We start from the raw sequence: 23,269 nt of genomic DNA on the forward strand, positions 1-23,269 counted from the left end.
GAGATTAAACTGTAAAAAATACTTAGACTGTAAAACAAAGATTTTTTTTGTGTGTGTGTGCATATGCAGCTTGAAGGAAAAAAATACTTCATCTGTGTAAAACCAACTAATTTGTGATTTAAAGTGATTGCAGTTGTCCATCCAGGTGGCTTAAGCTGTGTATCTAGCTTAAAAAGAAAAATATGTTTTATTGTGTCTATAAAGATGTTTTGGTGTTCTTATCTTACATATAGTTACTCAAGATGAAACTGTAAAATTTGTTCTTAAGTGAAAGGTGTCTACCAGTTGTTGTAAATTAGGCAAGTTAATAATATTTCTTTTTAAGTATCAGTTTAATTATTTTATTTCCTTTTACTGCATAAATCAGCCATTCTTCACTAAAAGTATTTTTCCCTGTTTTATAGTGCATGTAGTGCTTCCAAGTAAATTTTATGATGTTTGCTATCTCGCTTTCAAGGTAACTTTGTGATGATACAGCAGTTCAGAAAGTATGACTGTTTAAAAGCGTACCACTCTTTAATACAGCCTGTGAAGGACAAATCAGTCTAGTTATAGCAGTTTTAGTGTTTTGCATTCCCTAGGAGAACTCATTTAGTGCAAGGGTGAAGTAGTCTATAATATAAACACTAACTATTTATGGTTTATATAACCTTTGAAGATTCAAGAAAAGGGGGGAGGGTAAAAATGTTTAGGAGTCAACACAGTGTATTTGCTTTTATCACTGAGTGGCAAAAGTACCAGAATTACAGGGAGACGAAATCCTGCATACTGGTGCTTTGGAACAGCAGTCTTATTGTGCTGCAACAACTATAGTTGTAAATAACATATCTCTGAAGAGGTCCTATTTTAAGTTATATTCAGGTATGAATTTTCAAATAGCTGTGTCACTGGGTAATATGTATGATATAGGTGTAACATCACCTTCCATTTTAGCAACATCTACTGGTGATGTGAAATTTTTATGCACAGCATGACCCCAGATAGGATATTCTCACCATAGCAAGGTAATCAGTGTAGAAAAAAACATGTAATTTTAAGGGATAAATGTGTAGATCGAAATTACTATAAATTTGTTCTTAATTGTAGGAGAAGTTTTTTATATATGACAAAACTAATTTATTCTTTATAGAACTGGAGAACTGCAGATACATATTTAGGGCATGTGATAAGTCGATACAGCATTGGGGTTTTTGGTTTGGGCTTTTTTTGCAGGCAGAGTTGTATACTACAGGACATGCACATAGGATTTGAACTTTGTAAATTGGAAGTATCTCTGTGTGCTTAATCATCTATAGCGTCTAGAGTTATTTGTAATTCTTTTATTGTCTTGCAGTCATGCTAGTGCTTTACTTCCGTGCTTTAAAATAAATGTTTTAGTTAAATTTTTATTTCAGTGTTGGTATAATTTAATATGTAATTAATGGTAACATAAGAACTTCCTTTGCGTTATCTGTATTGCTAGTCTCCTGGGGAGACTGTACTTAAACTGTATTTCGTTCACTCTCTTTGTTAAGAATGTATAAGCAGTTTGGTAACTACATAGGTCTGCCTAACAGCTGGAATTTTTCTTGTGTTAAGAACTTAATTAAATGGCCTTTTTTTATTAGTCCAAAATATAGCGCTTATCTATTGACTTGAGAAAAATACAAAAAGCAACAAACCAACACCATCATCTATGTCGTTTTCAAAGGACCTTTTTCCCATATGAAAACCCTGTTACCTTCATTAGAAACAAATTGTATATATGAAAAAACAAAACCAAAAACTTAAAAATTAAAAACTTGTTGTAGAAACTGTGGAATTACCTTCTTTGCTTTCTGTAACGTATTGCTCAGTTACCAGCACTACAAGCATGAAGTGACAGCAGCAGCTTTACTGCTTTGTGTTTATCAATTGTCCTCAATCTTTGTCATGTCATATAGCACAGGTAGAGAAGCATTTAGATTGGGTCTTTGTCATTTGGCAGCGTTAGATCATTATGTGATTCCTTTAGAGGAGAGCTGCCTTAAGCATTTGGTATTAGTGTAGAGCTTGGTGGCATCGGGAATAAGCAAATTCCAAGTACCAGATCTTTGACGAAGGCTGTATCTGAGGTGCAAACAGATCATTGGGATTCAGGGATCGGAGCTGGTTGACCGTAACGCTGTTCACATCACACTCTGGTATTGTTTGTAACCAGCATTAGCTTGAGTGATTGTTTACCAGGTTAGTGAGATTTGAATTCTTTTGCTTGTTTTTGTCTCCTAGACTTCCTCTATTGCTGCTGTTTGTTAACTCTCCTACATTCCTGAGGCAATGGTCATCATTTTGGATTTGTACACTTCTTAAAATTTTCCAACAGCTGTGCAGATACTTGTACAGCAAATTTAAGCCTATTAGCAACAAATTTGTTTTTCTTAACTTTTTGTGGGTGCCTTAGCAGCAGTTCACAGACCTTGAAGGTACAGTGCATATCACGCAAAAAATACCTGGAGCATACCTCGGATGCAGTGTGTTTTATCTGGCTCATTTCACCCAGGCACGCATTAAAATATTGCAATTACTTTACCGGAGATTTAACGATGGGAATGTATTCAAATAAATATAAAAAAATATTTTTATATTTGAATATTAATTCAAGCAATATTTCAGAATTCATTAGCTGTGTCCTAACCTTGAACAGTTTAGTGAGATGTCTGTAATTGATTCTAAGACAAGGTCTGAGTGTACCTGGTGGTAGTTACTCTGCAATATCACTCTGTATGAACAGTCTTAGAGTTAGTACCTTGTAACTTCCAATATAAGTCTGCCCCCCTCTCAGTGGTTTCCAGGCTACAGAAATCTTTTCTATGTCTTTTCTCTCACCTCAGTCTTTCTGACCTTTGGGGCTGTAAGTTCTTTAAGATTCCTGGTTGTGCTGTGTATTGCTGTGTATCGTCTATCACAAAATAATGCAGACTGTCAAATAAGGATGCTTGATAACTTCCTTAATTCATAGGATCATAGAATAGTTTGGGTTGAAAGGGATCTTCAAAGGTTGAATGAATTCAGATTTAAAATGTTGATGTCAGTTACTTTGTTTTGTGCTAAACAAAGTGGTGTTCACTGGAAACATAGTAGTGAGGAGAAAAACATGTATTTTTCCCCATATCTATGGTTTTGCTAGTGTTTACTAATTCTAATGCTTTCATCTACAACCAGTTTGTGTTAGAGAAACATATGTAAAAAGAATTTAAGCCAGTTCTGTGCACAGGATATTCTTGCTGCAGTTCCCATTTTGCACCGTTTTCAGTGTATCTATGAAGGCCGTTTGGGTTGGTTTATAGTGTTGCCTGAAAATTTCAGCGGTTGTAGACAGAACATTTGCTTTTAGTTTGGTTTCCTAAAGGGACCAAGTTTGTGCAGTTGTGTTCAGCATCGCCTCTGCCATTTCGCTGGAAGCTTTAAAACCCGTGGGCCATTTTCATTTTCATGTGAGGGTGGGCAGAAGTCTCAAAGATAACATCACTTCTAGTTAATGGAGAGAAACCCAGCTTATTGCCTTCACTGGAAAGGGGCGGAATTCACCTGCTGCAAAGCCGGTTGTGCAGCGTGGCTTCCCCGCAGTATTTGCTCTCTTGCCCAGCGAGGCAAGGCCTTGAGGAGCTGAGGGGAGAGGAGAAGAGCTGGACTTGGGGTGATGGAATGGGAAAAGGAGACAGAACATAGAAATCTTTTGACGGACTTCATTTGTTGGTTTTTGTATTCTTAAACTTCAAGGACACTTTTGTTATTCTTTCCCTATTTATGCCAAAAAGAACCTATCTAGCACAGACTAATTTTTATTAAGTATAGTGCAATTTCAGGAAGATTGTAAAAATATAAGTTACTCCAAGGGCAAGGTCTTTCCCATGCCAGCTACACATTTTACTACCCTGGTGACAAACATTCATATACTAAAGATGCCAGTTTTCTTCAATTTCTCTGTCTAATAAAGGATTTATGTAAGAGTATGCCTTTTGAAATTAGAATTATGTATAAGCCATGCTATAAACCCATTCATTTTTAAAGGATTTTATTTCTTGAAGTATTGTTTGGCATAAAGAGCTCTACCCAATGTAACAGTTGATGGCAAAGCAGTGAAGCAATGAACTGAGCTAGTAAAGGGATGATAAGTTTCAAAAGTAAAAGCACACATGATGATGACTGAATTCACACCTCTCCTTCTGCTTTTATTTCAGACTTCATTTTGTAGCTTAAACAAAGTCACAGCGCCATTTTCAATATAAAACCAAACAAACCATAACACACACAAGCTTTCTTTCCTCCCACTTCTACTAAACTCTCTCAAAAGAGGCATCAGTGTTTGTCAAATCTTACGGGGAGAAGCACAATCTGTTCCTATTAACAGGATTTGTTGTTTTAATTATTTTAAAGCATTGAGATTCATTTTAAAGGAGGTACAATGGTTATTTTATAGCAATGACACATATTAGTTAACAACCTATGAATTCCAAAAAGTATTAACTTTGGCTATAACAAAGGTTGCAAAACTTTTCAATTTATTCTATGCATTTAGAATTATTTTTAGGAAGGCATATCTCAGGTTAAATGTCTTCGTGTTTGTCTTTGAAATAAAAATGAAGCAATAAATGCTGCATTATGACTAAGAAATACAGCAAATGCACATTCCAGGCTATTCATTCTGGAACAGAGATAAAGGAACAAAATCCAAAATTTGAAATGGTATTTTTCCTGAAAAATTGTGTAAAGTTATAGCTATAAAAAATCTCTGAAAATTATGCATAAATTCACTAGTATTTAAAACTATTCTACTGTCACAATCAGTTCACCTAATTTAGCTATAACCTCATCTGTACTTCTAAAAAAGGTCAAGGTCTCCACAAGATAATATGAAATCCTATGAATCTGCAAAAATGTAGTTTTACTGCAAGGTAAGAGTGACACAGTTATACCAAGGGTATGTAGTACAGATGCCAACCTTCCATATAAGTGCCGCATTGTCTCTTTTAACCGTTTGCAGCAAGTAACAGCCATTCGTTTCTTTTGACGGAAGCAACATGTTGAAATGCAGCTGGTTACTAGAGCCTCAACAGGACGAAGGAGTCAGGCAGCATTACAACAGGATTTCTATCTACAAATCCTGGTGGAGAAAATACCTCAGATGGATTGCTGTTATTTCTACTCAACTGGTTGGTTTACCAACAGTTGAACCCTTGTGTATGTTATGGTTTGTTTGGTTTTATATTGAAAATGGCGCTGTGACTTTGTTTAAGCTACAAAATGAAGTCTGAAATAAAAGCAGAAGGAGAGGTGTGAATTCAGTCATCATCATGTGTGCTTTTACTTTTGAAACTTATCATCCCTTTACTAGCTCAGTTCATTGCTTCACTGCTTTGCCATCAACTGTTACATTGGGTAGAGCTCTTTATGCCAAACAATACTTCAAGAAATAAAATCCTTTAAAAATGAATGGGTTTATAGCATGGCTTATACATAATTCTAATTTCAAAAGGCATACTCTTACATAAATCCTTTATTAGACAGAGAAATTGAAGAAAACTGGCATCTTTAGTATATGAATGTTTGTCACCAGGGTAGTAAAATGTGTAGCTGGCATGGGAAAGACCTTGCCCTTGGAGTAACTTATATTTTTACAATCTTCCTGAAATTGCACTATACTTAATAAAAATTAGTCTGTGCTAGATAGGTTCTTTTTGGCATAAATAGGGAAAGAATAACAAAAGTGTCCTTGAAGTTTAAGAATACAAAAAGGAAACCCTACTGACTAACTTTCTAAGATACTTGTAATAATATTTCCACTTCATATGTTAAAAATACAATATTTATTATTAATCTTGAAGGAATATGCAGAAAGGGTTCTTTGATACAATTATCTTGTGCACTGGCAGCCTCAGTCTTTAACATAATTTTCTTAGTAGATGCGAGGTGTGCAGAAGTAGCATTTCAGTACTGCTGCTGGGAGAGAAAAGCGGGTCCCTCCCTTCTTCTGTTCTTTCCTTGCTTGTGTATTCTCCCAAGCTGTCCTGGCTGCGGCAAACTGGCTGTGAAAGAGATTCGTAAAACACTTGGGGGAAGGAGGGAATTTGAATTTTTCATAACCAGTCATTGGGTAATAGGCATAAATAGTCCTTGAAGCTCTATCTTTCCTTTTCTGCAGGTAGCTCAACTATTAGACTCTCTCTCATGTTTTCTTCATGGACCACTGAGACTTAATCTTTCCTTTTCCTTCCTTATGAAAAGTTGTTTGTAAGTGACTGGCTAGAGGACAGGTACAGGGTTGAACTTCTGTAGGACAGGGCAAGAACTAAGCTTGGCTCTGTCCTGAATAAGGGCTTTATCATTGCTAGTGGAAAACAGACACCACTGCAGTTATTTTTCCTTACTGAGCGAGAGTGGTGACCGCCACTGAGCTCTGTGCAGAGTGGACACGTGTGCAGTCTCAGGGCTGGCAACAGCCCTAGTGAGGCTGCGGTCCAGTAAAGTGCTGGATTAGAAAGACTTTTCCTTCTCCACAGTAGCGCATTGTTTCCACAGATCTATCTGCACAACTCTTTGTGAAGTTGTAACGTAAATCAAATCCCTGATATAATGTAATTTTTTAATCATTATTAATGGGGTTAATTTAAGGAATCAGTTAAGATACAGTTCAAAAAACCAAAAATCAAAACCCCACAGCTGTTTCAGCACGATGAGGATGTGATAAATTGTGATAGAGAAGAATAATTTCTGAAGCATTTTCTTGTTGACCAGTACCTTGTTGGTTCCACTTCTGTTTCTTTTGCAGCATTGCAGGTTTGAGTTGCTTTCCCTGAGTATTTCATGCTCATTCACTGTGAGAATGCCACCCAGTTTTGCCAGGGTAGTGGTTTTTGTGGTTACATCATTACATTTTTCACATATATGCGTTCTTGATTCAGTTTCTGGAATGGCTACAAAGAATACTTGTTCTGGCTTGCCAGAGGGCCAGTGGTGGAGCAGAGCAAGTGACTCACCGAGGGTGAGATAAAGTTGACACAGCTTAAATAAATGGCTAACCACAGCTTCAGAGGGCTTATTTAAGATAAAGTCCTCTAAGGAGGGTAGGTAGGCAGGTATCTCATTTCTGATCCATTACTAGATTTAGGTTTGAATAAAGTGCCAAGTTGTCTGGCCTTTTTTACTTTCTGGGTGCATGGGGAGGTGGGGCAGAACCACAGAAAACCAAAATGAGCCAACCAAACAAAACAACCACAACATCTTACAGAACATTTAGAAATTTAGACTTTTGATTTTGAGGAGCTCTATCTTGAAATAAATCTACTAGACTAAGGACTGAACCGCATCCTTTGGTGGACTTATCCCTGAGCATGCTGCTTGAGCTCATGACATTGTTGTGAAAACAGGGGTCTGGATGCAGGTCTTCTGAATCCATGTCCTTCCGATGTTATGGTAGGTCTTCGAGTACCATAGAAGTTGGAAAAGTAGTAGTCAGTTAAAGAACTGTGAGCAAGAAAAGGTGCTTCCCTCAGTGTACACAATTAGGAATCACCTCCTTTATGTCCTAGGACCATACATTCCTTGTACGTTTTCACTGTTCCGCTTTTCTCCCCAACTGCTGTGTGTATGGAGAGGAGCAATTTTTCTCCCCATTCACCCTTGCTGTGCTAGATCTCATTTCAGACACACGGGGCTTCATGCAGTAGGAGTGGTGGTATATCTGTGTGTTTCCTGATGTTTTCTTTTCTCTGCATGCCCACTCTCTTTTACTGGCTCCATATATGTTGAGTTTTGTTCTAGCCACCATAGGCTAAGTGTGAAACAAGACTTCAACGTGTGTGTTAAGAAAGGCTTTGACAGGTGTCAGGGAGATGTTTCATTCCTTATTGTATCCTTCCATTGTTTATTCAGTTTTCAAGGTCTTGGCAGATTTCTGTTCTTCCTTAACAATCTGACAACACTATAGACAAGATGACTGGACTGGTCTTTGCCTGTGTGTTAGTTGAAGAGTACAACATTAAATGATAGCACATTTTTTCACAAGCGTTTCAATAAGGTTTGGAGGAAGAGAGAAATTCTGTGATTCTGTGAACAAATTATAAATATGAAAAGAAACAGAATAACAGGGCCATATATATTGAAACAAATAATGTACATCAATTTTAAAATCACATCTGTAGATAGGATTGCTGCACCTTAATATTATGTGAACTAAGATTTCTGTTATTGTCTTCAGCAGAACTTCCACCAGCAGTCATACCTTATCATCTTGTCAAACTATGGAGCCCTGTACCTCAGATGAATTTTTTCAGGCTCTCAACCACGCTGAACAAACTTTTAAAAAGATGGAAAATTATCTTAGACACAAACAGCTGTGCGATGTGGTGTTAGTTGCTGGTGATCGTAGAATTCCAGCTCACAGGTAAGTTTATTATAGTTTGAAGTAACTTCATATTCTTTACAAATGTACCTTCAAAGTGTGTCCTGTGTTTTGTTTAAAAAAAGGTCAGGCCATCATTAACAATTTAGAATACTTTAAACATGCTTATGTTTTTTAACATTTATTTGGAAACTAGAAGTTAATTTCTGTCTGTTGTATGCGATACAGCATCAAAAATAGTTGTGATGTCTTCTTGTCCTACTTTGTCTTCAAGCTTCTAGTAAGGTATTTGCATAACAAAATAAAAACCCCAAAGTCCCTAATTCACCCTCAGAATAAGTAGTAGTGGTTTCTGTACAAAATTTGGCATAACATTTTTTTCATAGATTTAACCTTTTCTTTGTATTAACAATTAAGTTGTTGGAGTAATAATTAGCAATAAGGACAGTCTTCTGTCCACAAAGTTGTTTTGCTCCTGTGGTAAGAAGAGTCTTTTGATAGCAGGCTACTGAACACTGACGCTTAGTGTTAGGGTAGTGTTTGATCTAATTTAGCCCTCTATCTGTCATCTGTGTAATTAACAGATCATATAGCATGCCACTTAAAAGCTAGGAAAATACCAAAGATTGTGAAACAAAAGTATGAATGACTGAAGCACGTTACAGTAGTGAATGCACAGTATTAATAGTTCAAATAGGAACCTAGGTATAATTAAGCTCTGGTTTCATAAGATTAGGTCTACAACAGAAATAGCAGCCTAAAGCATTCCTGATTTCTATTGACTCATTCCTACCCTCACAGTGAAACCACAGCTTAATACTGTAATAGTAATAAAAACATAGGGAGAGGTTGCTGGTTTGGGTTTTGTATTTTTCTTAAAAAGCGAGGTCTCTGCTTTTGTTCAGATATCATCCACACTGTTGTGCTGGCACAACTGAGGGAATGGTAGCATGGGGATGGGAACCGACTTGAGGAGCACTTAAACCATAACTTGATCTTGGTCTCAGAAACTTACTTTTATGAAACTTCATTTTTAAACAGTCAAGACTATCTCTGATTTTTCCAAGTTGATGTAAGCAAATCTTAACTGCATTTACTGCGGAAATGAGTGGTCCTATTCTTCACCCAACCCCTGGCTTGAATTCTGTCGTAAACACTTAGAGCCATGTAGCTGTGGGTGATGATAAATCCTTCTTGGAGAGACAACAGGGTGACCAAGATGATTTGGCTTTTCCTGTGGCTACAGAGTTGCTTAAGATCGATCTTCAGTTTGTTCACATTAGTTGCAAAACTTCATTGTCCCTGTGTAAAGAGTGAATCGGATGAGAACAGGGCATGCACACACCACTAGTAGGTTTGCACCCACTACAGAAGTCAGAGAGTTTTGGAGTGCTGTAAACAGGAAAACAGTGCTTATAATAAGGAAAAATTGTATTTCCTTATGTGACCAAGGTAGCACCTTTACAGTGCATAGTTCCAGAGAATTATTTATGTAATAGCTAGAAGTTGTAGGAAGGATGCAGAAGACAGCTGCAAATATCTTGTAAGGACTGGAAGATTTTTTTGCAACAAGATAAACAGAAAGACAATATTCTGTATGCTAAAAAGTTCTTTAATGTGGTTTGTACCTGTTTCTTGTTTAGGGAACTGGCTTTGCTCCTCCAGTGTCTGCTATGGTATTTCTGTAAAGCATCAGGCATATGCTACCACCTGTTATTTGCTCTGGTCTTCTTAAGAGGAGAAACATCTTGTTGTGGTTGGTATATTGTGTTTTAAATATGCCTGAAAGTTAAGGCCAAAGAAACACACCTTGTGCTTGTAGCAAGAGGTGGGAGACTTATGATTGTCCTTACTTCACTTTATAACGTTGGAGCAACTTAGAAAGAAGCTTTGCCTTTTGCAGAATAAGTTATTTTTCTTACTGTTGTGTTTCGCAAAGGAGTGTAGCAGTAACTAGTCTCTTCATCTCTGCATGTCCAATATACCTCACTGAAAATTAAATTTTTCCATAGTGGGAAAGATGAAGATGGAAATCTTAAATTTGCTTCCAAATTTTATAGAAATTCAGTAAGAAGACTGGCTTTATGTACTTGCAGTACCCTATGTTGTAAGACAAAAATTCTCTAGGATTTTTTTTACTGCCTGAATCCACGTTCTGACTTCTTTAGTATTGGCTGCAGGCTGGAGCAGTCAGTGTATTCAGAACACGAGTGATTATTTTATCTTAAGACTTAATAAGCAACAAAAGATGTACTAAATAGGTATTAGCTTAAAGGCTTGGCATTCTAAGATGTGTAAGAAAACAGAAAGTTCACACTGGACAGCTTTTTTTTTTTCTTTTTTCTTATGAAATATATATAAAAGGAGTTTTCTTAATACATGGTCACATAGAATTGGTAAGAAAGAAGATTTTTCATTATTATTATTAATCACGCTCACTAAGTTTTTCATATCTGTTGCTTTTTCTGTGTCCACTGCAATTTTGGATGTCTTATGTCATTTGTTACGTCCCTATTTATTACATTCACCTGACTGCTATATCCATAATAAAAGTTTGTTTTGTTTTGTAATAAACAGCTGCTCAGCACAATCACTTGAGAAAAGGGAGGTCTGTGTAAATGCCTGGCCAGAGGAGATTTAAAACCTGCTCTGCATCCTTTAACCAGCAATCTGGAAAACTGTGCAGAGCCATTTTCTTCCTCTTGACAGTGAAAGATGGAAATACAAAAGACATGGGACTGAAGGAGGGAAATGGAAGCTTCTGCACTCTAGGGGTTAGGAAGCTTGTTTGGAAGAGCACAAATCCTGGTTTGCAGACATATTTTTATCTCAAGGCTTATTTATATTTGTACTTCTTTTTCATACTGCCCAATAATACTTCCATTCTTTCACAATCTGTATTGCCTTAGTTCGTAAATTTTTCACTGCAGCCTCTTTTTGTTTTAGCTAAATGGTTTAACACAAAGTGTCTTTCTAAAAAGTCAAGTATATAAAAAAGCAGTTCTCTGATAGCTCTAGGTTAAAAATGTGGCATTGCTACTAACAGTGTGGTTGTTTTGAAAAAAATCACTAGAAGGTTTATTGTAATCATCATTTCAATGTCAGAAGCAGCAAACAAATTTTGAAAGGTTTGATTTCCCTGGAAGAGAGCTATAACTGGAAATTGCTTAAACATGCTGCATGTATATTTAGGTATTGCTTGCTTTTAAACAAATTTAATTAAAATAAATATAGATATATTAGTACCACTATCATATATATATATATTTTTTTTGTTACTGTCACGCTTTGTTATCAAGAATAGAAACCAGCTGAAGCCACCAGTGTATGAGGTGCTTCATTCTAGGGTGCATGAACTATTCAGTTTCACCTTACAACTTGGGTGAATGCAATTAGTATGGTGTTGAGTTCCCCAGGACTGTTTTCAGCTATGATACAGCCACAAACAAGGAGTTGCCTAGGAGATGTCCCTTTTATCTTTAAGATGTGAAGGAGCTTCACTTCAGTCTGTCAGGTGAATCAGGTTGGGACCTACTAAATCTGTAAATTGCCACGTTTGACAGCCATCATCATTTTACATAATTGCTTTGAAGACCTGGAAAACTGTCTAGGTGATGCAGCTTGTGGCAATTCCAACAAGAAGTACAATTTAATTCAGGCGTGCCACCCTACTTACACATATTTTACTGTCTCTCAGTAGAAAACTCTTCAAAATTAGTTAAGCTGTCATAGTGGATCTTTCTATTTTTGGACCAGTACAAACAACAGTAGCTTTGGTACCTCTGGTAAGAGCAAGGAGACTTACTGAAACACCCAGATTTTGTCAGTATTTAGCCTGTAGCTGTTGAGTGTTTTTCCGTAGAGATTGTTCAGATATTTTATGATCTCCCAGATGAAAAATTCTGATATTCATGTGTTCCATTCTCTCTGCGTTTTTCCTGTGCACTGAAAAAGAACAGCCAACCTAGTGTATGTAATTCAGTAGCCAAATTCTTGTAATCTTATCTATGTAGAATTGAGTGTTTGGCAGGAGCTGGTAGTTGGGTAAGAAGGAGAATAAAGGTAAAAAATGTTTGACATCCACAGTCAAACAATACAATGCCAACTGTATTAAGGCTTTTTCTTGAATATATAAATTTTTTTAATGCTGTTTAGAGGCCTCTCTAATGTCAATATATACTGATTTCATAGGCATTTTAGTTGGGCCAATTATAAAAGAAATATTACTCATAGGGAAGAAAAGAGACTACAAACTCAGAATACAAACCCCATAGGTTTCTACAGTTTTGAAACTGAGGAAAGGCAGTATTTTGTAGCATCCCTAGTTACCAGTGAACTCTTGATATGGATGAATATGTTAATTTAAATTATTAATAAATAACACAGATTCTCCTTATGTTAAATACTTACAGAGCCATGATGGCCCTATTTAACAAGGAGATAGTGATTCTAAGTGTAAGTTTTATCATAATTGCACAGATTTTTCTTTTGAAAAATCACACTTGTCACTTAGCTCATCTAGCGCTTTTTTAGCAAAAAAGGTCAAATATGAATGGGAAAAGTCTTCTGTGGATCTTTTCAGTTATATGAATGTATTAGCTACTTTACATTGTATAATCGGTGTGTAGGACTGCAGTTTAACTTCAGACAATACAAAAAAAAAGTCTGAAAGAAAAATCAGTGACTAGTGATGAGATTAACAGATCAATGAAGAAGTGCGTGTCAAATGGCATTAGTAAAGTAGTAATTGATTGTTATTGAGCAGTGGTAAAAACCTAGGAAGAGAAAAGGCCAGTTGGCTGGAAGTCTGCCTTTGTTTTGTTTTATGCTGACTCAGTGTCACCTTGATGCATGGCCACTGTCTTTTAATTCCTTTCTTTCTTTGAAATAACTTTTTTTCTAAATTAGTTGAATTAAGAGAAAGTATGGATACTGTTCTAAGATTTTTTTTTTTTTTTCATTGTGAACATACTCCTTGGCTAAAATTATTACAAAATTATTATCGATATAATTTATGCTGTGGCATCTTACTTGTATTAATCTGCTCCTGGATTGCACATCCTGTTTTGGCACATGGAAGTCACCCTCTGGAAATCACTTAACACTGTGAAGCATGCATACCTTCTCATGAACCCAAACACAAGTTTCTAAAAATAGTAAATGGATTGTATTTTAAATTTCTAGTAATTTCTTTTGGAGGACTTTGAGACTGAATATTACAGGGAGGAATTTGTTGATATCAAACAGCTGGTAAGAAGGTATTTGTCTGGAGACTCAGGTTGTTATTCGGCACTTCCTCAATAGTTGTTGCTAAGATATGTACAGTTCAGCCGTTTTCTAATTAATAGTGCAACTAACTAAGTAATTTGCCCTATTGGAGGAAGAAAAAAAAAAAAAAAGAGGAAACTTCCTTCCCACCCCCCCCAGCTGTGTTAGTGTCAGATTTTAACTTCGGTTTTCCATCAAAGAGACCTTTCTTTTTCAAGCTCAAACTTCTACACATGTAGAAGTTCAAGCCAGTTTTGCCAGAGGTGAATATTCTGGTTTGAATTCTGACCTCCAGAGATACTTGGGTTGCTCAGATCTGTATCTGTCCATCTACATGCTTTCCCTTCCAATGAGAACCCCTGTTACATGCAAATCTGATCTTGTTATCTCATGCTAGCATCAAAAGCAGTTGCAGAAACTCTCCCGTGATCATTACATTAATGCACTCTCTAATTTAGCTGAACTTCTGTACATCTCTAGGAGGCAGTATTTTTGTTCAACTGCAGGTGTCATTGAGGTTAAAATGCCTAGAAGTGATGCCTGGACACAACCTTGACAGAATGTTCTAATTTTTCTCAATAAGTCAGCCACAGAATAAACCTCATATTTCAAGACGAATATGTTCTGTAAAAGAACAGAACTTTATTTCTCATTACAAAACTTCAATCATACAAGAAATCAAAATAAAATTAATGTTTTCCTCGTATGCTCTTAAAACAACTCTGTTGTCTCAGCAAGTAGGAAAAAAGTGTTACCCTACTGTAGGCCTGACCAAACGGTCAATGGTCAGAAAATCAGCAAGGAAAAGGTAGTCAAGTTAGTCAAATAGTTTATTACTTTGCAGTGAATTAACTAAGAGACAGTTCTTTGTAGTTCATGACTTTGTGTATGTATGTGCAAATCCTCCCCATTAATATATGTTTAGAGTTACTCCTAAGCACTGGTGCTCACCTTTTAAATTAATTTTACTGTTTTGTGGTTCCTGACCTGTCATATTAACAAGTCAATATAACGATTCAGCACAGAATAAGCTGACATTTCATGAAGTATTAGATTCATTGAATGTATGCAGATGGACTGTGTAGTGTGTTTGCAGTAGGCTTGATTCTTGGACGTGTTGTTTGTGTAGCTCAGCACATGTGCGAGTGTATTTATATATGAATGCCTGTGAGCAAGGCAGCAGTGAATTGCTGCAGTGCAAAAACTGATCCAAACCACAAAGCTGTTCCTGGAGGTCTCTTAGCAAAGAGACCTGCAGACCTCATGAATAGTTATGGTAGGTCTCATACAACAGAACTATGGGTTGAATATTCTTGCTCCACATGATTTCCTTTCTCTTTTGCTCTAGTCCTGTGTACACATACTGAGACATCAACATTTTTGCACATTTTGTGGAGTGGCATTGTTAAATATACTCAGTGCTTTGCTGTCAATAATCCAATGAAATGTCTGTTGTGCAGTAACCTGTCAACTTAGTATCTTGAAATACTCAGAACTGTTAACAAAGGGCTAAATACACACCCATAAAAGAGGTAACTCTGTACCATCTCCATGTTTACTGTGCCTAGTTCTGCGATCAGTATTAGTAAATTAATGCATATGTGTGCACCAAGAGTAAAAGCGTTTTAAAGCACTTTGAAAAGGACTAGTAAGTCATTCTTTCACGTTTAAAAATCTAACGGACATAATATAAGTAGAAGTCAATTTGATTTTTTTTTTTATTTTCATAATGTGTATTTATATTCCGTTTCCAATTCATGTAGGTTTTGTGGGTTGTTTTTGTGTTGGCTGTTGAAAGACATCGAGCTTTGAAAGAGTAATTAATTTACTTCAGCAGCAAATGTAGATTCAGTAACAGTACTTCATTATTCATAGTGGGGAACTAGAGCATGGAGCAGTTTGTCAATTTTTAAATGTTTTTCTCAGTACAGTGTTTCTTCAAAGGGCAAAGTAATGAATCATAAATTAACAAACACCAGGTTGACTAAGTTTTTTTCTTTTCCACTCTTTTTCTCTCTCCTTTTCTCCCACATGATGTACTCAGGTTGGTTCTTTCCTCTGTTTCGGATTACTTTGCGGCAATGTTCACCAATGACGTAAGGGAAGCAAGACAGGAAGAAATTAAGATGGAAGGTGTGGAGCCAAATGCATTGTGGGCTCTGGTTCAATATGCATATACAGGTAATTAGAATGAAAATGGGAGTTTCATGTAATGTATTGTCCTCCTGTGACCATTATATATTCCATTTCTAGATTTGAAATGCTCTTTAGAAATTATCATTCACGTTCTTTAATTCCTTATAAATAAAAATAAATAATAATTGTTGTTACCTGAGGCAACCTGGTAGGATATAGTTTCTCCGATAATACTATATTCTGGTAGTTAACAAATCATATTAATATTTTAAATAAATCATGACTGGCAAAAAAAGGAACCTTACTAGGATTCACTTTTGTTACATCATTATAGGTAATAATTTTGGAAAGCTGGTTAGCTGTTGCTGAGGGTGATGTTGGCTAAGCCTCATATTCTGTCATATAATCGGTAAATAATGCTATTGCCTCTGAGTTTTAGGGAATTTATGATGATAAGAGCCAAATTATGTGATCTACTTTTTAATGTTACTAGGTCGCCTTGAATTAAAAGAAGATAACATTGAGTGCCTGTTGTCTACAGCTTGCCTTCTGCAGCTCTCTCAGGTTGTAGAAGCATGCTGTAAATTCCTAATGAAGCAGCTTCACCCGTCCAATTGCCTTGGAATCCGATCTTTTGCCGATGCACAGGGTTGCACTGACTTGCACAAGGTGGCTCACAATTACACTATGGTACGTTGTTATTTTAAGTCTCATCTGCTTTATTTAGTAAAGAAAATACAGAATGTTTGCCTGAATAAAATACTAATGTTTTTCCCCCAGAAAGCCTTGATTATTTTCCAAGCAAGAATGCACATATGTTCCCATGATGAGAAATGACAAAATAACTATAAAGTTGCTGGTTTAGAGTCTGAAGGAAATGGGCAGCATTAGTGGTTCCCTTTAACAGTAATGGGATTGTGCAATATGCATTGAATAAAGTAATTCAAAAGCTTGTTCCTGTTTCTGTCAGTCAAAACCAACAAACATAACAGTCAGCAAGCTGCCATCATCTAGTCCAAAATAACACGTTACTAATTGAAACTATACAATTCTTACTTTGTAAGGAGCTGGAGCAGTCAGGTTCTAAGTTAGACCTGGGATATGAATATGGGCATTCAGCAATATAGATTCTGCATTATCCTTAGTTTCTTAGTACTGGGATATCAGAGTGGTATCAAACAATTTGATCTGAAGCTAGGCAATGTGTGGCTAAGTACAAATTAACCAATTATGTTTTCAGAGTTAATTTTAGAAAGACTGACCTGCCAACTTAGTTAAACTTCATTTTCTTAGTAGTCATCCTTTTATTTTAATGTAAAACATTCTCTTCCTTCTCACAAGCCTATTTTAGTGATGTTGTCAGCAGAATAAGGAAGAACTATTTCTCAAGCAAGTCAGTTAATCTGTTCTTTGCAATTTGTGAGGCATTTTTCTCTCTTCTTGATGAAATTTCACCTGTGTAAGCTCTTGGGACCTGAATGAGGGCATCTAGATACTGCGTAAGAGATGTGGAAATGAAGATAGTACTTAATTTGCTTGTGTGGCGTTGCATTGCTGTTACACTATTGGTGTAGTTCCAAGAGATGTAATTTCTGTCTTGTAATTACTGTTGGAAATCCATGGCTTTTCCTCTTGCCAACATAGTTTTTTCTGGTTTAAAACCTTCTCTGTTTTTTTTAGTTATTTCTTCCTGGCTTAAAACAATTTAGTATGTGTAACAGTTTAAAATAGCTCTTTTTTTTTTTAATATGATACAATGTACTTCCTCAGTGAGTGGATCTCTCTGGTCTATTTAAAATCATCTACAAAGTGAAATTTACCAAACCAGGTCAATAAACAGTGGGCAGATTGGAACTTAAATGTTTCTATTCGTTATCTTCATTTTGGTCAGACAAAAATAAGGAAACTGTAATTAGGTAGACAGTCAGATGAAACAGTAAAGACAAATGTGGCTTATGCTTTTTTGGAAAATAAGAATTAATGTTGAGCGAGACAGCGATGCAAAAAGTATGTAAAAAGAGAAGCTTCCTCCTCTGACCTATTTGTTTGGTTTTTTTTTAGCATAAGCGTATATGTTGGTGTATGCTATTGTCATGTCCCTCCTAAGTGACCTGCCAAGATGAGAATGGTAGTAAGTGTTAGACTAATGCATCTTTAAAGATGAATGTTAGGGATTATAGTCTCAGTATTTTGACTAGCAGTTCCTGATTTGTGACAGAAAAGGGCTATGATCTTTCTAAAAGTCGTTCTTTCACAGCACTTCTCTTTCTTTTGTTCAGACCACAGGAAAACAGTTGTATGTCTTTTGGCTGTTGTTTTACTTCAGTGGCAAAAATGTTGCTTTTAAGGCTTTAACGTGGATGTAATTTAAATTAGGTGGATTTTTAAAAGCCATTTTCAAAACTAATTAGTTGTGCTAGATGGATTCTTCCCAAGGCCTCTTTTAATGTTGTTTAGTTCCGACAGAGACATGAAATTGAATTTTAGTAATAATGAGTAATAGAGAAGCAGCTTCTTTAGTTTGAAATGAATGTTGCTATGGAAACTGCATGGAAATGTATAGTCCAATTGAATCTTCAATTAAAATAAATCCCCAAGTAATTTCATTTGTTTAAAAGCTGTTTGAAAAAAGAACATGTTCAACAGTAGTAAGTGCTACCCACTTGATGCTCTTTCCATTAACAAGTATTAGAGCATAAGGGTTAAGTGCACCTGTAGTACCTGGAAATTCTGTTTGTTAAAACAATTATTTTTATGCTGAGTATAGTATATACTTCTGGCTTTTCCATGTAATTTTTAGCTAGAAAGTAATGAATAACATAAAATACTTAGATTTAAATGTATATATTTTCTATGAGTTTTTCTTTGACAGGAAAAAAATCAGTGTGCCATGTAACTGTTTTTCTGTCATTAAAAAAACCTGCAGTTCTAAGGGTTTTTATGACACATGCTATAATTTGATAAGCATCTTACTTGCTTCATTAAAATAATTCTTTACATGAGGACTAGAAATTCAGATGAAATGAGCATTTGGTCAAACTGAAGGACCAATCAGTGAGTTATCCCAATAGGCCTACCTCTGTTAACAGACCTGCTTTGTCTGAATAATGTTCGTTAGTGTCGTTGGAAAGCATTAGCATGATTTTATGGCATCATTTTTATTGCATAATACAGTGTGATTTAAAAAAAATAAATTAATAAGAATCTGAATGATGCACTTCTTTATAATAGAGATGTGAATGTATGTTATGCTAAAAGAACTTAAATGTTGCATTACTTTATTGCTTACTGTGTTGACGGTTGATAAGTTGTTTTTTCGGAGGAGAATAATTTTTAAGGTTATCAAAACAGGTCAGCTTTTTGACACTGCAAATTAAAACTTGAAAAATCTTCAGGGTGCATTAAGTGAAACATGAAATAAACTAATCAGTTGTGGATTTAATGCTGTATAAAGGTATCTTTTGTACAAAGGTTAGCCTGTTTTGCTGTAGTTTGTATTTAGTATTTGTGTCATAAAGCTATAAATTTAGTGTCAAGGTTTAAGGCAAGGTGCCAATAAACCGTGGCAGATGCTCCCTGTTATCCCCTTTACCTCTTGCCACCCCTTTCCTTTAGATCAGAAAGATAAGGGGAAAGGAAGAGAGACTTAGACTTTAAGTTAGAGAGTTTTAAAGGGTTTTATTAATGCTACTAATAAATAGAGAATATATATAAAATATATACAAAACCAATCTCGAATGCTCGATGTGGAGTTGGCGTCACTCCAGCAGCAGAGCTGGGTGTGTGGAGCTGGCGGCTCCAGCAGGTGCAGCTCAGGCCCCGGAAGTCACGGGCGGGACTTCACAGCAAACTGCAAACTGGTTGCAGGGATGCAGGGCCTGAGGCCTGTAGGTCACAGGCAGACAGACAGGGTCCTCTCTAGATGCCGGCCATGGTTGAAGAGAGAGTCACCCTCGTGATCACCCTCTTACATAGGGGTATGACAATTATGGGATGGAATACTTCCGTTGGTCAGTTCTAGTCACCTGTTCCATTCACCCCTCCTCAAACACACCCCTCTCACAACGGAATGTGGGAAAACTCATCGGTCTTTCTTGGCCACCATAGTAATAAATCTAAACATAAGCTTCTTCAGCATTCCGTTGGTCTCTTATCAGCACTGAGTGCAGCATCCTAGGAAAGATATGCAGGCTAAAACTCAGAAAAGTACAGCCACCTAGAAGAACTTAACTGAAAGAAAAATCACTAAAGAGAACCGGTCTTGTTTTTTCAAAACCAGGACATTTAGGCGTTTTATTAGGCTGACTGCTAGTATATCTGTTCAATTTGTAAAGTCTTTTTGCACAAAGTGCATTCTGTAGATTTTTCTTGCTGTCTTCACAAAGTCAAAAGAAACACCCCTTTTGTCATCTTGTTTGTTTGAAATAGTTGATAGTGTACCCTGGATTAAAACTGACAGATCCTCTTTCACAAAGAAGGTATACCAAAGGCAAGTTGAGGAAAAGCTAACCTGTGTTATTTCCAGAACATTAAATATCTGTGTTGACTAGTGATGTGTTGTTAGGTATCAGTAGATTCTTCAGTAGCCAGGTTTTAACTTCTTAATTACCAAAAAAAAAGCTGACATTCTAAACATTGCACATGATAGTGCCTGAGTCAGCCCCTGGGTAGATAGCTTTGTAATCTTTGTTGCTGAGCTTTCCACGCTTAAAGCAGAGAGAAAGGTCATGTTGTTTTTCATCACAAGTCTTCAGAAGTGCGTGAGCAGTGATCGAAAGTTACAAAACTCAGCTAAAGTTAATTGTGGAGTTTCCATGATTCCTGAGCACAGCCAGTGGCTGTGTATAAGCAGAAAAACTTGGAGATGATGGAGTAACAGATGGAGGTCAAGCGTGGAAGCTAAAATTTTGCAGAATAGGTGTGGGATGCTTTGACTTGCTATTCTTGTAAGGCAGAAGTTGGGTAACAAAAAAATCATTGCAACGTGGAGTTTATGGTGTGGGAGGAGGAAGTCAAGAGGTATAGTTTGTCTTTTTTCTTGCAACAGCCAGGACAGCTTGTTCTTTTGGTAGTTGGCAGCATGAAAAGGAGAGAAATTTCAGGTGTTTTTTTTTTTTGTCCACAAAGGGCCAGACCCAAAGACTGTGTTAGTGCCTAAAACAAGGAATTTTTTTTATTCTTGCACCTGAAATTCAGTCCAAGATGCCCTGCTCAGTAATCATCTGACTTAGAAATATCTTGGGTTTTCACAGGTGGAAAGATGGGAATGAGTATTTCCATCTTTGAAGTTCCCTAAATTCTGCCTAGCACAATAGATCCATCTTGCCTTGGAAAGACTCAGTAGGTTGCTGCACTCTGCCCAGCTTGTTTTGGAATCCAGAAACTATGCAGAGGAGTCAAGCTACAGTAGTTGTACCCTAAACAAACCCTGGGCACACCAAAAGCATTAGGTTGGTTTATCACTTAACACAGCAGTCAAAGTTGACTAAAAATAAAGTAGCTGCTATCTGACATCTATCTGACTATTAATAGTTTACCAGGAGGTCAGATAGCTTAGTTCTTAGTGAATTCACCTCAGCTGACCAGTAGGCAAAATTTCATTCCTGGTTTGTTCCCATTCAGATCCTGCGAGTCAAGCACCTCTTGCTTTTTGTCTGCCTGGGTTCAGAGTTTAAGCAGAGCCTTGTAGTTAGAGCTGCCTCTTGGGCCCCCTCAGCCTGCAGGTCTTTGCTGCTTTCCCAGGGTCTAATCCCACTGACACAGCATGGAGGGAGCTCAGCCATCTCACCGCATCCCGCTGCGGGGATCAAAGACCCCTTAGAAATAATTATCATGACCTTATGTGCTCTTTATATTTTTGTGCTCTGTACCAAAGCAGACCTGAGGTTACAAATATCAGTATTATTCATTCTGCGCTTGCTGAAGGGTGAATGTAAGGTTATGATGTGAATGAGCAAAACACAGGGACTGGGTGTCCCTGCTTCAGCTGGTACATAAACCTCAGGCTACTCATTTGATAAAGTTTACAAGCTCTTTAAGGAGCTAATTTTGGGGGTGGGAAGCTATTTATTTTTTCAGAACCAGAAAGCAAGGGACTGAAACTACAGATCATTTGTTCTCTGAAATACCCTGTTCTTTCACAGAGAGGAAGAAGGAAAGAAAAGGCTAATGAGGAGGTTAAGAATGCTAGGAGATACACTGGCTCCTTTTTGTCTTCAGAATCTCTGTAGAGGAAGAGGAATTGTCAGATTCAGATCATAAAAAACCCAGATGTAGGCCAAAGAGTGGCTGTATTCCCAGTGGAATGCTTTGATACTATGCTCAAAAGGACTCTCTGCTTTAAAAACAGAGCGGGAGCAAAAGGAAGTTGAACTTGTTCCCATGAGAAAGCAATTGTCTGCAAGCAACAAGAAGGAAAATCAGGCTTTTTACGCACAGCAGCTGTTGATGTGATTAAATCCAGTTGGAAAAAAGCTTTCCAAAGAAGATCACTGGCTGACTTATGCAAGATCAACTTCTCATTGCCTTCAGAGACAAAGGAAACTTTCCATGCAAGTGCTTTCCCCTTCTTTTTCCTGTGATCTGGATAGACAATATGGAAAGTTTAAGATAGTAAGTGTTGGCTTTTTGCTTTGTCAGTGCTCACCGCCTGTTTATTCAGCAAAATGAAAAGCACAGCTCCAGCTTGCAAACTTCCTAGGACAGAGAAGCGACCCACAAACAGCAGTGGAAAAAAATGAACTCAGCGGAATGTGAATTTCTGTGAACTGCATGTTTAAACTCTAGAAATCGTTTTAATTGTTTTTCAGCTTCAATTTTAAGCATTCAGTATCATAGTAAACAAATAAAAGTGCATGTGTAGTGCTACTAAATACTGGTATGGTCCCTTCAGTCTTTTCAATTCCTGTATTTGCTCATTTTCTTAAATTTTGTAGCACATGGTTAAAAGAATTAAAGAAAAAAATACATTTTAATCTCCTTTCTAATCTATTATGGTTTTCACTTGGAAGCACTGCTTTTGTGTAGCGAACTGGATCTCTCTAGTAGGAAAGCTTTTCAGATATTACATGTAAAATTTTCCTTTCCAGATTCTAGCCAAGAATAGTTATTATGTGCACAGATAACACTTTCAATTATTTTCCTAATCTGAAAGTGACACCACTCAGTCTGGAGTTGGTTTTTCCCCTTAAACATCTTGTAGCCATCTTATGTCTGTGTGACTTTCATGTAAGGTGGACTGGTTTTTACTCCTTAGTAGTTTTTTCCTCTTTGTTCAGCATTCTTTAATCAGTTAATATTTTTGGAGTACTGAGGTGTAGCTTTGAAATTATTAGACTAAGCAATAAAAAGGAAGAAGTGTTACCTTTTTTGCTTTGTTGTCATAATGTCGTTTGTACATGTAATGCAAAACTGTACTGTATGTTTTTGTTGCCATTTAATATGCTAAATTTTCATACCTGTTGCGCAGTGCAGGTCCTGCTTCTGCTCCCAAGTTTCTCCTTGTTT

General features: G+C 36.7%; 1 protein-coding gene across 13 annotated transcripts in view; it reads left to right on the top strand.

The window, feature by feature from the left end:
* The window catches only part of KLHL5 (kelch like family member 5), a 59,151-nt gene that overhangs the window by 17,665 nt on the left and 18,217 nt on the right, over positions 1–23,269 (top strand). For 8 of the 13 annotated variants that reach the window (XM_065062626.1, XM_065062627.1, XM_065062625.1 and 5 more), the window contains 3 exons: positions 8,219–8,401; positions 15,672–15,808; positions 16,257–16,453. In XM_065062626.1, coding sequence (XP_064918698.1) covers positions 8,259–8,401; positions 15,672–15,808; positions 16,257–16,453 — 477 coding nt within the window. In that variant the 5' untranslated portion in view covers positions 8,219–8,258. Of the gene's footprint in view, positions 1–8,215; positions 8,402–15,671; positions 15,809–16,256; positions 16,454–23,269 lie in introns of all 13 variants that reach the window. The other 5 variants (XM_065062623.1, XM_021286040.2, XM_021286035.2 and 2 more) reach the window with 1 other exon arrangement.

Source organism: Columba livia, chromosome 4 (assembly GCF_036013475.1).
Source record: "Columba livia isolate bColLiv1 breed racing homer chromosome 4, bColLiv1.pat.W.v2, whole genome shotgun sequence".
NCBI lineage: Eukaryota > Metazoa > Chordata > Aves > Columbiformes > Columbidae > Columba > Columba livia.